Source organism: Schistocerca cancellata, chromosome 2 (assembly GCF_023864275.1).
Source record: "Schistocerca cancellata isolate TAMUIC-IGC-003103 chromosome 2, iqSchCanc2.1, whole genome shotgun sequence".
Classification (NCBI taxonomy): Eukaryota; Metazoa; Arthropoda; class Insecta; order Orthoptera; family Acrididae; genus Schistocerca; species Schistocerca cancellata.
Window position 1 is genome coordinate 368057792 of NC_064627.1, and position 16382 is coordinate 368074173.

Below are 16382 nucleotides of genomic sequence, written 5' to 3' on the forward strand. Positions count from 1 at the left end.
GCAGACAGTATGTTCGAAAGCAAGAGACACTGTAACAGTCTCACATCGTATAGAAGCAAGATCCACAGGGGGGTGGAAGCTGTGTTCTAAACAAACAAAAAATGCAGCAGAGATAAAAATTAATGAAACAATTTTATTTTTCCACTTTTTAAACAGCTCCTTTACATCAATAAAAAGTTTGTAATTTTGATTAGTCAGAATGTTTTAAAAAATAAATCTTTCCGAAGGAGTCACTTTAAAAAAAGGTGGAGGTCATCTTATAATCAGGTAAATATTGTTTTAAATGAAATTATTTACAGTTACAATAAACTGTATTTTAAAAATAATTCAGTCTTGTGCTGACAAAATATTTTTTTCATTATGCAGCAATATTTTAGCAGTTTGTAAGGCAACTGAGGCCAGGTGGAGGAACGGATTTTCCTGATGATGATCATGAATGATGCCCTTTTACTATCGACTTATAGGAACATTTATGTGCTTGCCAGGTATTTCTCCCTCTTTTTCACATACAAAGAAACATCAAAAAGTTATTAAGAACTTACGTGGCACATATGTTAAATGTACAGCAATGGTTCAAAAATTCTCTCTCTCTCTCTCTTGGAGGAGGACCTTGCCCAAACACTTAATATTTTAGCAGTCTTTTTCATTGTGACAAACTCAACACCTGATTTATGTAGTGAGTAGCAATCTATCCATATTGTTTCCATACTGGACTTTCCGTTACCTGTTTACTTGACACTTGAAGTGATGACACTCATCTCAATCAGTAATCGGCAATAAAAATCTAATTTTGTAAAGTGATGTTTAAGTGGTATTGCATGTAGCAGGGAAGTCAAGAACTGGACAAGTCAGTTCTAAACCGCTCAAAAAAATTTTGCACCATCCCCATTAAATTTATCTGGATACTCTTTTGAACACATGCACTTGTGTAATGGAGGTAAAATTAAACCAGCATTCTCAGTGTACTTCAGTAGAGTCTACTGTCTCTCCATTAGCAAGTATGATACTGTAGCTTTTGGTCACTGCTTTTTGGTAGACCTTGAGGGTCATTGGAAGGGTGGTTGGTTTATTCGGGGGAGGGGACTAAACAGCGAAGTCATTGGTCGCATCGGATTAAGGAAGGGTGGAGAAGGAAATCGGCATCCCTTTTAACAGGAACCATCCCAGGATTTACATGAAGCAATTTAGGGAAATCATGAAAAACCTAAATCAGGATGGCTGGACGTGGATTTGAACCGATGGAGGGTCATTATAAGCTTATGTTATGTGGTACATATATAATCATTTAACAGCAAGACGAATCGTTCGCAAAGGAATATACTCATCAGGCAGACATATGCCACAGTGGCATCATTTGAACATTCAAATACCATCATTTACTAATGTCAGATGCCTCGTGTTGTCAGGATTTGCGCCCACCCATCTTTGTCCAGGAGGCAGCAATTAACCAAGTGGAATGACCTGCTGTGTTTGGAACTAGTTGAAACCTGCAGTGGGTGATCTCAAGAGGGCTGCCAATGAAAAGTGGGACAGGTTTGATTGACCAGTCTCATCCCGGGACAGCATGTCAAAGAGGATCTGACCATCTTACAGTACACAGGATGGAACAACACAGTATTAAATGTTAACCAGAAGCAGATTTTGGTTTCAGAATAGTGCACTTTTAAACATAATGGTTTTATTTTGCTTATTTTTTAATTTAACAGTGAAGGTAGTTAAGTTTATTCCATAAGGTTTATTCTTTCATTCTTTGCTCCCCTTGAATTGAAGTGCATACACATTTGCAGAAGCAGATGATGAAAAATTGTTGAGCAGTTTGCATGAATTCACTGCATGGTAACATGAAGTGTGCTTTTTTGCTGTCATTAAACAAAATTCAAATTTTCCTTGTAGTGGAAGCATGATGAAAAGTGCATGTTGTATTGCGGTCATCACTGTTTCGCACAAGTTTTAGGACATATTCCAAAACTGATGTGTGATGTAACTGGATGTTCTTTGCTATCAATGATGTGAAGCTAAAAAATGTTTCTGACACAATGCATCAAAAATTTTTAGTTCTGTACTACACAACATTAGCCCCCTCATTATGGAAACATGGTGGGTACCAGCGAAGTAGTTTAACACATATAAGAAACTTCTTCAGTTTGTAATGTGAAATTTCTCTGCATATGGCATTACTGCACTAGAAAAGGCTTCAAGGCAAATGATACAACTAGTGTAGCCTAGCCTAATTAGATAATAATCTTACAACTGATGTTTTGTGTGCCTTTTATTCTCTTATTTATGCTGTTAAGAGTTATGTCATTTATTCAGTTAGTTGTCATTTGGCCTTCTTTCTGCAATTAGCTCACTAAACAGCACAAGTTTTAGTAGAAAACTTGTGAATATTATTTCACACATTTGAAATGGAATTAATAAAAACAATTGGTTCAAGTCAGATCATGGTGCTAGGAGTGTGTGTATGTGGTGATTCATTGTAGTGTCTGCACTGTAGAACATGTGCGTTTCTTTGCTTATTCCATTGTTCTTGCTGTAAATGCATATACGTTGGTATAGTATTTCAGTTATCCCCATTAAATTTAAATGGTTAAATCATTTCAGTTTCTACTGCAGTAACAAATGCATATCCACTGTGGACCGTCGGAAGAGCCGCTGGTGCCCCATTTGTTATATCAGCCACAATTTACTATCCAGAAGATACTATTTTGTATAAGCCGGGTTTCTGGCAAGTTGTCAAGTGGGCATGGGTACAATATTTATCCGTGCTGGTGGTAATAATGTATATTACCAACAAAATAAAAGCCTATGTATTTGGGAATCACCTCATTTCCAGCTTCAGAATTGTACCTTGGAAAAAAGATGTATGAGTGCTATTTCACATGTTGACTCAAAGTATATTTACATCTGTGATATTTCTGTGGTTAATAATGCCACTCATAATTTTGTATGAACACTTTTTTACCTTTTTATGTAATAAAATAGATGTATAGAAACTTTATACTATAACTTAAACCTTGGCCAGTATGGAGATCTTGCAGTAAACAGCAAAACGATTTGCCTCAAGCAAGTTAAGTAAGAGCTAAGTGTAACAGCTTTAGAAGTGTTCGAATAATCCTTTAATTAAGGAACTGAAAAAAAAAATGGTGTTGCCATAAACCGTACCAAACTTAGCACACAGATGTGTGTTGTAAGTATTAAGGGACTAAAAGATAAGGAGAAATTAATTATAGGGATAAAATATGGAACTGTAGCAGAACTGGTCACTAACCTCTGAAATTGAGACCCAAGTTATGAGTCCAAACAGCATTGTTTTACAAATTTGTTCCTGTAATATAGAGATAGTTGGCCTCCGGACTTCTACCCCTATTCAGATTCCAATATTTCTTGGAACACTTTGTTCATACTGTTGCCATCAATATGTAAGCCACGGAGAATGCGCACAGCATGTTATCTCTCTAATTAAATCTATTGCCAGTTATTGACAAAACTATGAAATTAATGACTATCACAAAAAGAAAGTGATCTTGACTACCAGATAATGTGTATCTGGTTTAGAAATTTCTTGACATGTATTATGTGTAAATGCCTCTAGAAGTTGTTTCATGTTAACAAATCCCTGTATAACATAATTAAGTTACTTAACATAAATAAGGAGCCTATTACGTACCCCACATTCTAAATTTGGTACATTCCTTTGAACTACTACATCAAGACACGGCCCTTTTATTGACACAATAGTAATAAAACAAAGTCTGATAAACAATATTAAATAAATTTGTCTGAATTACTTTGATGACATAGTAATTACTTAAGTCTGTTTGCCATGTGCCAGTAACAGGAATATCAAAAGCTTCCACAATGCTAGTATGGGGCTTTAATGGCTTCATTTGCATCTACATAGTTACCCTGCAAAACACAATAAAGTGCCTGGCAGAAGGTTCATCAAATCATCTTCACGCTGTTTCTGTATCATTCCACTCTCGAATGGCATGCAGGAAAAACGAGCGTTCCTACATACGTGGGTGCCAAAAGAATATTTTCACAATCTGAGGAGAAAGTTGGTGATTGACATTTCACAAGAAGAGCCTGTTTTAATGATTGCCACCCCAATTCACATATCATGTCCATGGCTCTATCTGCCCAATTTTGAAATATAAAACGAGCTGCCCTCCTTTGGATGTTATTGATGTCCTCCATCTGGTGTGGACTCAACACTTCAAAGCAATACACCAGCAGAGGGCTAACAAGCGTGGTGTAAGCAGTCTCTTTTAGTAAAACTGTTGCACTTGCCAATAAATCACTGTCTTTGGCTTTGCTTTACCAACAAAATTGTGTGTATAATTGTTCCAGTTTATTTGTAATTGTAATCCCCAAGTATTTAGTTGAATTTATAGCCCTTAGATTTGTGCGATAACAATGTGACCTCTTGCTGTATTCCTTCTGCCTCAGTACCAGTATATCCACATTTAAGAGACTTAAGAGTTTCTCCATCAAGGAAGGAGGTCTACATAGCATGCCTCAGAGAGTGTTGTATTAAAGGCTCAGTTTATAACTGCTGCATGTATTTTAGATGATGCTGTTTTGTTGTTTGGGCTCTCAAGTTTGAACACTGTGCGTAATTATTACAAATTGTGGGAAAAATGTGGCTGCATCAGTGAAAGCTTGTGACAGACACTTGTGCATCAGTTTCGTGAATTATCTCTCGGGCATATTTCATACCACTCTCCGTGCCTCAGCAGAGTGACTCTTCCATGTATATATGAAGTCAGCCATTGAAGTTCCCACTATGATATTGTGTGCACACTGTACATATGTTTTTCGGAAGAGCAACCCATGGAGCTGGTCTCAATACAGGCATCTATTAATGACAGTGTGTGTTACCTACAGTAATTTCAAGTGAAATTTTTGAAGTATTTTAAATGTGTACTTGGCACTTATTCTGTCAGCTTATCAGAGGCAAGTTGTGTAGACCTCCATGGTATATTTCCAAGACACTGCCTGTACCAAGAAATTTCTTTTGCTGTCCTCTACTCCTTTTTTGATGAGTGCTGTTTCTTGATACACGACAACAGTACCTTTCGGCCATGTCACTAAACCTCTTTGCATTAACTCTATTCACAGCTGCTGTAATAAAATGGGAAGCTTCTGGAAAAAAATTCTACAAACATTCAACAATGAAAAATCAAACAGAAAAATAAATACACACAACAATGATATGAAGTCAGAAGAGATTTCCTTATTTTAAAAGAGACTATAATCTGTCATAACCAGTTATCTTAGTAACCACCATTCTCAACTAAGCTACCCTTCTGTCATCCTCCAGGGCAAACATTAATATCGCTCCACGGATTTATGTAAACTAACATTTACTTTGAAGGTATGTGATAAGGACTGTCACCTCTCATAATGTGCAACCATTCGGTCTTCACTGTGAAATCTATAATTTATAATCCACTCCACTTCCAGCACCTATGGGATGGCTCAGTCTACATGACTGTTGCGAGTAAGAGTCTGAAGGCCATAAAAAATACACCTGAATTGTTCTTAATTTTTATTATAAATTTTCTTTTTCAGTAAAAGGATTCTAAAGATATTAATTACTCATTGAAGTTCGACATCACAATATTGTAAAGGTACTGTGTTTGTTTTGTACATGACTTGTATATGTGCTATTTGCACAATTCAGTCTCCACAATCTTATATTGTATAGAACAGTTAAAAATATCCAAAAACGAAAAATATTAATTACAAAGTATTATACATGATTGACATAAGATGTTCTTTCAAAATATATCTGCTGCATCAATTGAGTTAAATTATTCCTGACAATGATTACCTTATTTGTATAAAGCATTCTACGCATTCTTGTATAAAATATACCCACACAAAAGAGATCCTGACAGCACAAGGAAATCAATTAACTGCTTTACACAAGCAGATTGTCAAATGGCTTTTCAACTGGCGATGGCACATCATATCTATTGTCTTCAAGAATTATTGTTTCTCTTGGAAAATCGTCCATCTGTACGAATAAATACCTGTATTCAAACTCCTTCTTATCATTCTGGAAAGAGACAAGAAGATTAGGTTATTGTATATGACCAAGCTATGTAAATCAACAAAATAATCAATTCTTCAAAATATAATGTAATTGTACTAATATAATAGAGGGAAACATTCCACGTGGGAAAAATATATATAAAAACAAAGATCATGTAACTTACCAAATGAAAGCGTTGGCATGTTGATAGACACACAAACACACTCGCACAAAATTCAAGCTTTCGCAACCAACGGTTGCTTCGTCAGGAAAGAGGGAAGGAGAGGGAAAGACGGAAGGATGTGGGTTTTAAGGGAGAGGGTAAAGAGTCATCCCAATCCCGGGAGCGGAAAGACTTACCTTAGGGGGAAAAAAGGACAGGTATACAGTTGCGCGCGCGCGCACACACACACACACACACATCCATCCGCACATATACAGACACAAGCAGACATTTGTAAAGGCAAAGAGTTTGGGCAGAGATGTCAGTCGAGGCGGAAGTACAGAGGCAAAGATATTGTTGAGTGACAGGTGAGGTATGAGTGGCGGCAACTTGAAATTAGCGGAGGTTGAGGCCTGGTGGGTAACGGGAAGAGAGGATATACTGAAGGGCAAGTTCCCATCTCCGGAGTTCTGACAGGTTGGTGTTAGTGGGAAGTATCCAGATAACCCGGACGGTGTAACACTGTGCCAAGATGTGCTGGCCGTGCACCAAGGCATGTTTAGCCACAGGGTGATCCTCATTACCAGCAAACACTGTCTGCCTGTGTCCATTCATGCGAATGGACAGTTTGTTGCTGGTCATTCCCACATAGAAAGCTTCACAGTGTAGGCAGGTCAGTTGGTAAATCACATGGGTGCTTTCACATGTGGCTTCGCCTTTGATCGTGTACACCTTCCGAGTCACAGGGCTGGAGTTGGTGGTGGTGGGAGGGTGCATGGGACAGGTTTTACACCGGGGGTGCTTACAAGGGTAGGAGGCAGAGGGTAGGGAAGGTGGTTTGGGGATTTCATAGGGATGAACCAAGAGGTTACGACGGTTAGGTGGACGGCGGAAAGACACTCTTGGTGGAGTGGGGAGGATTTCATGAAGGATGGATCTCATGTCAGGGCAGGATTTGAGGAAGTTGTATCCCTGCTGGAGAGCCACATTCTGAGTCTGATCCAGTCCTGGAAAGTATCCTGTCACAAGTGGGGCACTTTTGGGGTTCTACTGTGGGAGGTTCTGGGATTGAGGGGATGAGGAAGTGGCTCTGGTAATTTGCCTTCTGTACCAGGTCGGGAGGATAGTTGTGGGATGCGAAAGCTGTTTTCAGGTTGTTGGTGTAATGGTTCAGGGATTCCGGACTGGAGCAGATTCGTTTGCCTCGAACACCTAAGCTGTAGGGAAGGGACCGCTTGATGAGGAATAGGTGGCAGCTGTCATAATGGAGGTACTGTTGCTTGTTGGTGGGTTTGATGTAGTTAACCTTTCCTCCAAACCTCTCTCCCAATCTGAAACCTCTGTCTTATCCAAAGGCCTCACCTTCAGCCCTACTCCCAGATTCAACCAAATAGCCCTTGTCAAAGATTTACTGTCCTACACTCGTACTCTCTGCTGGAAATATCACTTCGCCACGAAGAAAAATAATCCTAATCCTACTCCTAATAATCCAACTCCCCAAGACACTATCCAAATTGAACCCTGCCTGGAACAGTTCCGTCCTCCGTCACAGCGGGACCCACCTCCTCTTCCTCAAAATCACCCTCTCCAAACCTTCCAGGAATTTCTCACTTCCAGCCTTGCCACTCAATCCTTCTTAAAAAACCTTAATCCTACTCCCAACATCACCACTGCTGAAGCCCAGGCTATCCGTGATCTGAAGGCTGACCAATCCATCGTCATTCTTCCGGCGGACAAGGGTTCCACAACAGTGGTACTTGATCATCAGGAGTTTGTGGCTGAGGGACTGCGTCAGCTTTCAGACAACACCACATACAAAGTTTGCCAAGGTAATCCCATTCCTGATGTCCAGGCAGAGCTTCAAGGAATCCTCAGAACCTTAGGCCCCCTACAAACCCTTTCACCTGACTCGCATCAACCTCCTGACCCCACCGACACCCCACACCCCTACCTTCTACCTACTTCCTAAAATTCACAAACCCAATCATCCCGGCCGCCCCATTGTAGCCGGTTACCAAGCCCCCACAGAACGTATCTCTGCCTTCGTAGATCAACACCTTCAACCCATTACATGCAGTCTCCCCTCCTTCATCAAAGACACCAACCACTTTCTCGAACGCCTGGAATCCTTACCCAATCTGTTACCCCTTATAACCATTAATGCCACTTCCTTATACACAATTATTCTGCATGTCCAGGGCCTCGCTGCGATGGAGCACTTCCTTTCACGCCGATCACCTGCCTTCCTACCTAAAACCTCTTTCCTCATTACCTTAGCCAGCTTCATCCTGACTCAACTTCTTCACTTTGGAAAGCCAGACATACCAACAATTAAAGGGAACAGCCATGGGTACCAGGATGGCCCCCTCGTACGCCAACCTATTTATGGGTTGCTTAGAGGAAGCCTTCTTGGTTACCCAGGCCTGCCGACCCAAAGTTTGGTACATATTTATTGATGACATCTTCATGATCTGGACTCACAGTGAAGAAGAACTCCAGAATTTCCTCTCCAACCTCAACTCCTTTGGTTCCATCAGATTCGCCTGGTCCTACTCCAAATCCCATGCCACTTTCCTTGACGTTGATCTCTATCTGTCCAACAGCCAGCTTCACACATCCGTCCACATCAAACCCACCAAAAAGCAACAGTACCTCCATTATGACAGCTGCCACCCATTCCACATCAAACGGTCCCTTCCATACAGCCTAGGTGTTTGTGGCAAACGAATCTGCTCCAGTCCGGAATCCCTGAACCATTACACCAACAACCTGAAAACAGCTTTCGCATCCCACAACTATCCTCTCGACCTGGTACAGAAGGCAAATTACCAGAGCCACTTCCTCATCCCCTCAAACCCAGAACCTTCCACAGTAGAACCCCAAAAGTGCCCCACTTGTGACAGGATACTTTCCAGGACTGGATCAGACTCTGAATGTGGCTCTCCAGCAGGGATACGACTTCCTCAAATCCTGCCCTGAAATGAGATCCATCCTTCACGAAATCCTCCCCACTCCACCAAGAGTGTCTTTCCGCCGTCCACCTAACCATCGTAACCTCTTGGTTCATCCCTATGAAATCCCCAAACCACCTTCCCTACCCTCTGCCTCCTACCCTTGTAAGCACCCCCGGTGTAAAACCTGTCCCATGCACCCTCCCACCACCACCTACTCCAGTTCTGTGACGCGGTAGGTGTACACGATCAAAGGCAGAGCCATGTGTGACCTGCTTACACTGTGAAGCTTTCTATGTGGGAATGACCAGCAACAAACTGTCCATTCGCATGAATGGACACAGGCAGACAGTGTTCGTTGGTAATGAGGATCACCCTGTGGCTAAACATGCCTTGGTGCACGGCCAGCACATCTTGGCACAGTGTTACACCGTCCGGGTTATCTGGATACTTCCCACTAACACCAACCTGTCAGAACTCCGGAGATGGGAACTTGCCCTTCAGTATATCCTCTCTTCCCGTTACCCACCAGGCCTCAACCTCCGCTAATTTCAAGTTGCCGCCACTCATACCTCACCTGTCACTCAACAACATCTTTGCCTCTGTACTTCCGCCTCGACTGACATCTCTGCCCAAACTCTTTGCCTTTACAAATGTCTGCTTGTGTCTGTATATGTGCGGATGGATGTGTGTGTGTGTGTGTGTGTGTGTGTGTGTGTGTGTGTGTGTGCGCGCGCGCGCAACTGTATACCTGTCCTTTTTTCCCCCTAAGGTAAGTCTTTCCGCTCCCGGGATTGGGATGACTCTTTACCCTCTCCCTTAAAACCCACATCCTTCCGTCTTTCCCTCTCCTTCCCTCTTTCCTGACGAAGCAACCGTTGGTTGCGAAAGCTTGAATTTTGTGCGAGTGTGTTTGTGTGTCTATCAACATGCCAACGCTTTCGTTTGGTAAGTTACATGATCTTTGTTTTTAGATATATATAATGTAATTGGACAGATAAAAAAACCTACTAACCACGCTGCGGCAAAAGGAGGAGCCACTGGTTCCGAAAGCTTGCACACTGTAATACCATTTGTATGTGTGTTCTCTTACCACCATTTGGTGTGATTAGAGTTTTTACCTATCCAATTACATGAGCTATATAAATGTAATGCAAAATATGTATCACTGAAACAACAATATTGCAGGTACAAACTATATATACTATGTGTGTCTAAAAAGTAACATACTCCAAAACCCTTTACTGGTACCACTGTTTGGGGATTGGTCTAATCATGTCTTCATGGGCCCTATGGAAGAAATATAAGTATGTACGGGTCTGTAATAGCTTATATTCCTCACTTCATACTGATACTTGAAACCTTGTAAGTACACTTTCACAGAATAATTGACATTTATCATGAAGGAATTTGCCACTCTGCACCACTTAACAAGATTGAATATTGGTTAAGCTTTTTTTCAGGCAGTGCATTGTAATTAACTGTGTCATCTGTAGGTCACTATTAATTTTTATGGGTCATTTGTGGTGTCCTTCTTGTAGACAAGTGTGACATGGGCAAAATTTCTTACTAGAGGGATCTGTGGTATACACTGTTAAGACAGAGGCTATTTCATTAACAAAATACTGTGCAGAACCCAACAGTAGTTCCATCTGTTTCTCAATACCATTGCAACTAATGTTTATAGCACTCATTTTTGCATTGATGGGATAATTACACTGGGTCAGCATTCCTGGAGCTTCCTTTGTAAAGGGACGCTTGAAAATGATGTCCAGCATTTTCCTGCTTTAGCTTTGCTACTCTCAATTTTCGATCATGTATAATGCTTAAGCATCTGGCCACTAGCTTCAGTGCCAGTAACAGATTTTACATAAACCACAAATTTCTTTCGGGTTTGTGAGAAATCTTTTGCAACATTCTACTCCAGAAGTCGCTGAATGCTGCACACATTGCTCTCAAAGCCAAATATGTTTTATTCAGCATCTATCTATAGACTCACACTTTGGTTTTGTTTGGTTTGGTTCGGTTTGGTTCGGTTCTTTAGAAGTGTTTTTTTACAGTGACTGTATCGCCCTCGACAGCATGAAGGCATGCGAATGCCCAGTTGGAGATGCTCCCCAGAGTATTTACTGCAAATCATCTACCTGATGATGAAAACACAGATCTACAGATACACACCAACCTAAAAACTAGTAGTTGGCTACAAAAGTGAAAGCATCACTTGTCCTTTTATGCAACAGGAAGTGTCTGAGCAACTAAAGAGGAAAAAAGCCCCTGACTCCAATGGCATAACAGATCATTACCCCTTTCCCAATGGATACACGAAAGAAGACCCTGCACTGGGGAGAATACCTGCAGCGTACAAAATAGCTAATACTGTAATCCTCAAGAAAGCTGTGCATAAAAACCAAACCTATGCACAATCCTACCTAGCAGTCTGCTTACTGAACGCACAATCTTGTCAAAGAATGCCTTTTGTGTGACAGACTACAGTCACACAGGCAGCTAGTGGGACTTAGCTTGCATTAATATGGATTTTGGAGGGGAGGGGGGGGACAAATGATGACACCATGAACCAAGCACTCTGCATAATAGAAAACATGTATCGGAAATATGTATAACCATAATGATAGACGTTGCAGGCACACTTGACAGCCTCTGATGGCCTGCAGAGTTTCACATCTTAGGGAGCTGCAGGTACCAGCCTCCGGGATTACTGTAGGGACAGGGTTGATGAGTGCCTAGCAGGTAACCGGGGAATGGTCAAAAGTTTCACTAAGGCATGCCCAGAAGGATCCATGTGTGGGCCCATCTTCTGGGACCTAACAGTAGAATGTGTATTACATCTTGTGGAGAACCTTGACTGTGCTGACAGAATCACCATAAGTGTCAATGACCTGCTTATTTATTATTAGTTCTGTAGGACCAAATTGAGGAGCAAATCTCGAAGGTCACAGAACATGTCAGTACATGAAATTACAACATAAAAGTTATAACAGATAAAAATAAAATGTTTATGAACCCAAAAAAAGTCAAGCCATAAGTTTCAGTAAACGCAATCAACAATATAACATAAGAATCAGCTTAATTTTTCAATGAACTCCTCAACAAAATAGCTGTGATCCATGAGGAAATTCTTCAGTTTCGATTTGAAAGCATGTGGATTAGTGCTTAGATTCTTTAATTCTTGTGGTAGCTTATTGAAAATGGATACAGCAGTATGCTGCACAAGAGTTAAGGAAGTCTGATCCAAATGCATGTTGGATTTTTGCCGAGTATTAACTGGGTGAAAGCTGCTTATTCTTGGGAATAAGCTGATATTGTTAACAAGAAATGATAGTAAAGAATATGTATATTGAGAGGCCAATGTCAAAATACCCAGACTAGTGAACAGGGGTCAACAAGAGGTTCGCAAACTTACACCACTTACTGCCCGAACCACGCGTTTCTGAGCCAAACATATCCTTTTATAAAGGGAAGGGTTACCCCAAAATATAATGCCATATGACACAAGCGAAGCAAACTAATTTTCGTGTTGAACAATGACTTACTTCAGATACCGTTCAAATAGTAAAAATGGCAGCATTAAGTCTTTGAACAAGATCCTGAACGTTGGCTTTCCATGACAGGTTACTATCTATCTGAACACCTAGAAATTTGAACTGTTCAGTTTCACTAATCATAAGCCCATTCTGCGAAATTGGAATATTGGGTTTTTGTTGAACTGGGTGTTAGAAACTAAAACTTGAGTCTTACTGTGATTTATCATTAGTTTATTTTCTGCAAGTCATGAACTTGTGTCATGAATTACACTATTTGAAACCGAGCCAATGTTGCACACATCCTTTACTACCAAGCTAGTGTCATCAGCAAACAGAAATATTTTAGAGTTACCCGTAATACTATAGGGCATATCACTTCCATAAATAAGGAACGGGAGTGGCCCCAACACTGATTCCCCCTCCCCCCCCCCCCCCCCAATTTGACCCCACATCACAGCCATTCTCAAAATTGTGAATAATGACCTTTTGCTGTCTGTTTTTTAAGTAAGAGGTGAACCAATTGTGAGCCACACCCCATATTCCGCAATGTTCCAACTTCTGGAGCAATATTTTGTGATCAACACAATCAAACACCTTAGTTAAATCAAAAAATATGTGTAGCGTTTGAAACCTTTTGCTTAACCCATCCAGTTCCTCACAGAGAAAAGAGAATATAGTGTTTTCAGTTGTTAAATGACTTGTAAAGCTGAACCGTACATTTGATAGTAAATTATGTTATATAAAATGATTTATTATCCTTACATACACAGCCTTTTCAGTAAATTTAACAAAAACTGTTGGCATAGAAATAGGTCTAAAATTGTCTACATTATCCTTTTCTCCCATTTTATAAAGGGGCTTTACTAATGAGTACTTTAATCGTTCAGGAAACTGACCATTCCTAAAGGAAAGATTACAAATATGGCTAAGTACAGGGCTAACATGTACATCGCAGTACTTTAATATTCTGCTAGGCACTCCATCATATCCGTGAGAGTCTTCAGTGATTTAATTGTTGACTCAATCTCACCCTTATCAATATCACAGAGGAATTTTTCAGAAATGTCTCAGAAAGGCATTTTCCAAGAGAGGTATATGATTCCCTGTAGAAACTAAATTTTTATTTAATTCACCAGCAATGCTCAGAAAATGATTGTTAAATACCATACATATATCTGATTTATCAGTAATAGAAATATTTTTACTATGAACTGACTTTATATCACTGACCTTGTGCTGCTGACCAGACACTTCCTTCACAACTGACTGTATGGTTTTAATTTTATCCTGTGAATTAGCTATTCTATTTGCACACCACACTGTCTTCCTAATAACATTTTTAAGTACCTTACAATACTGTTTGTAATCAGCAACTGTAGCTTGACTGTGACTACTTCTAACATTTTGATATAATTCCCACTTTGTTCTACATGACATCCTTATCCCACTAGTCAGCCGCTCAGGCTGCCTTTTACTGCTAGTACCCTGTTTCGAAGGTTCGAATGGAAAACAACTCTCAAAGAGCATGAGAAATATGTTAAGGAAAGCATTATATTTTGTCATCTATGTTATCGGCACTGTAAACATCCTGCCACTCTTGTTCCTTGACAGGTTTTAAAAAAACTCTCTATTGCCATTGGATTAACTTTCCTACATAGTTTGTAATTATATGTGACATTTGTTTGAGTACGAAAGCCTTTTAGTGTTAAAATTTGTTGCATCATGGTCTGAAAGGCCATTCACCCTTTTTACTAACAGTATGCACATCTAGTAATCAAGAATGAATAAAAATATTGTCTATGGTTGTGCAACTGTTCCCCTGCACCCTAGCTGGAAAAAACAGTCTGCATCAGATCATATGGATTTAGGAGATCTACCAACATCCATTTTCTTGCACAATAACATACAAAATTAATACTGAAGTCACCACATGTAACTAATGTCTGGTACTTTCTGTAAGGTGAATCACGAACCCTCTGTAGCTTGAGCAGAAATGCTCTGAAGTCAGAGTTAGGGGACCTATAAACAATCCGTTCAGTGCAATGCCATGGACTCAAATGGAATACTGTTTTTTTACGTCCATGGCCACTCTACAAGGAACTCCTAAAAAACAGCCAGCTAATATGTATCCTGGTAAAGAAAGGATCTGAACTGTCAATTTTTTTAAGTTGTGTCCCTATATACCAATATCTTCACAATCAGCATCTATAAGCAGTTCACTAACTTCATCTCTTATACCTCTTATATTTTTATGAAATTCCTTCTCTACTTTGAAACACAACGTTCTCTGAAGGTGATTTTTTAGTTAGAGGGACTTCCTTTAAGCAGGTATACCTATCAGCAGCTGACTTCAAGTTAAAAAAGATGCAGCTCTAACACCAATACCACAGGAATTTTTCCGTGAGTGATTCCCCCCCCCCCCCCCCCCCCCCCCCCATTACTCCGTCACTTACAAGCTTTGCCAGCCTCCTCTTCCCATAGCTATTGAGGTGCAGGCCATGCCTAATGAAACTGATAGACACCACTGCAATGTGACCCATGCCTGCCCTCTGCCATCAGTGCCTTCTCCAGCACCATGTTAACGCACCAAACAGCCACATTAAGATGAGGCTGACCATTATGCTTAAACAGTTGCACGAAATGGACATCAGTGCCATCAGTTTGAGTAGCTATCTTTACCAGGTCACAAACCTACATCATATTCCCCATCCCTGTCAAGACTATTCCCTACTCCACCCACTATCACTACCTGGTCCTCCTCTGTAAAATTTCTACACAACTCCCGTATGTGCCGTCAGTCACCTGAGCCAACCCTGCACTAGGCTTCACAATGCTGGTGTTCTGGTACTCACTCCCGAACACTTCCTGCAACTGCTGGCCCACACTTCTACCATGTGAACTACTTAACACAGAACCTTCTCTTTCTGTTAGACTTTGCAGCCAACTTAGGACTCCTAACTGCTGAGGACTGCTGCATGTTTGCTACAGCTACAGCTACAAGAGGCTCCTCTCCACTCAACTCTGACAGTTGCATATACACAACGTAAAACTGCCTGAATACCTCCTCTTCCTAGCTGTCTTCTTGCCAACTGCTAGTTCCCATTCTCTAACACCCTTCACCCTCCTCAACCTGTCTAGTTCCTCCTTTGCATATTGTTACTGCACCTGAAGGGCACAGATATGGTAGTAGTGTCAGCAAACTCCAAAGCACAAGGTGTGAGGAGAAAACTGGTGATATACTACAACACGAATAATTGGTATACACAAAATAAACGTGATTTCTCCAGAAATAGAAAGACTCATTAGAAATGAATCAGCAAAAATTGGAAACAGAAACAAAGTGCAAAAACAGAACAACAATATAACTGGGAATTAACAATTGATTAAGAACTCTCCTTCAAGATCCACACATGAACTACAGCAGACAAGGCTGAAACTCTGCTGCAAAAACTGGCAAGAATAAATACTATGAATTACAGACTTTCGCTAACACAAATAAAAATTTACCACTCTGCAACATTTTATCCATTATATGTTCTTCAGCAAGAACATGGACACACAAACTCTGCCAGATGGCAAACAGAACTGCTGTGAGACAAAGGCAGAGTTGTGTGCTCGTATGGTTTTCCCCATCTTTAGAACTACTTCTCCGGAAGCCCTATGTGTAGGCTTAGCTGTCTTTCCAA

The 16382-nt window shown here is 40.5% G+C and overlaps 2 protein-coding genes across 5 annotated transcripts in view; one reads left to right on the top strand and one right to left on the bottom strand.

Moving 5' to 3' along the window:
- LOC126161759 (transmembrane protein 231) overlaps positions 1 to 6000 on the top strand; it is a 42850-nt gene extending 36850 nt beyond the window's left edge. Inside the window, exon 5 of the mRNA XM_049917812.1 lies at positions 2602 to 6000. Coding sequence (XP_049773769.1) covers positions 2602 to 2867 — 266 coding nt within the window. The 3' untranslated portion in view covers positions 2868 to 6000. The remainder of the gene's footprint in view (positions 1 to 2601) is intronic.
- LOC126161760 (mitochondrial import inner membrane translocase subunit Tim21) overlaps positions 5538 to 16382 on the bottom strand; it is a 52407-nt gene continuing 41562 nt past the window's right edge. For all 4 annotated transcript variants that reach the window (XM_049917814.1, XM_049917813.1, XM_049917815.1 and 1 more), the window contains one exon: positions 5538 to 6064. In XM_049917814.1, the coding sequence (XP_049773771.1) occupies positions 5927 to 6064 (138 nt within the window). In that variant the 3' untranslated portion in view covers positions 5538 to 5926. The remainder of the gene's footprint in view (positions 6065 to 16382) is intronic.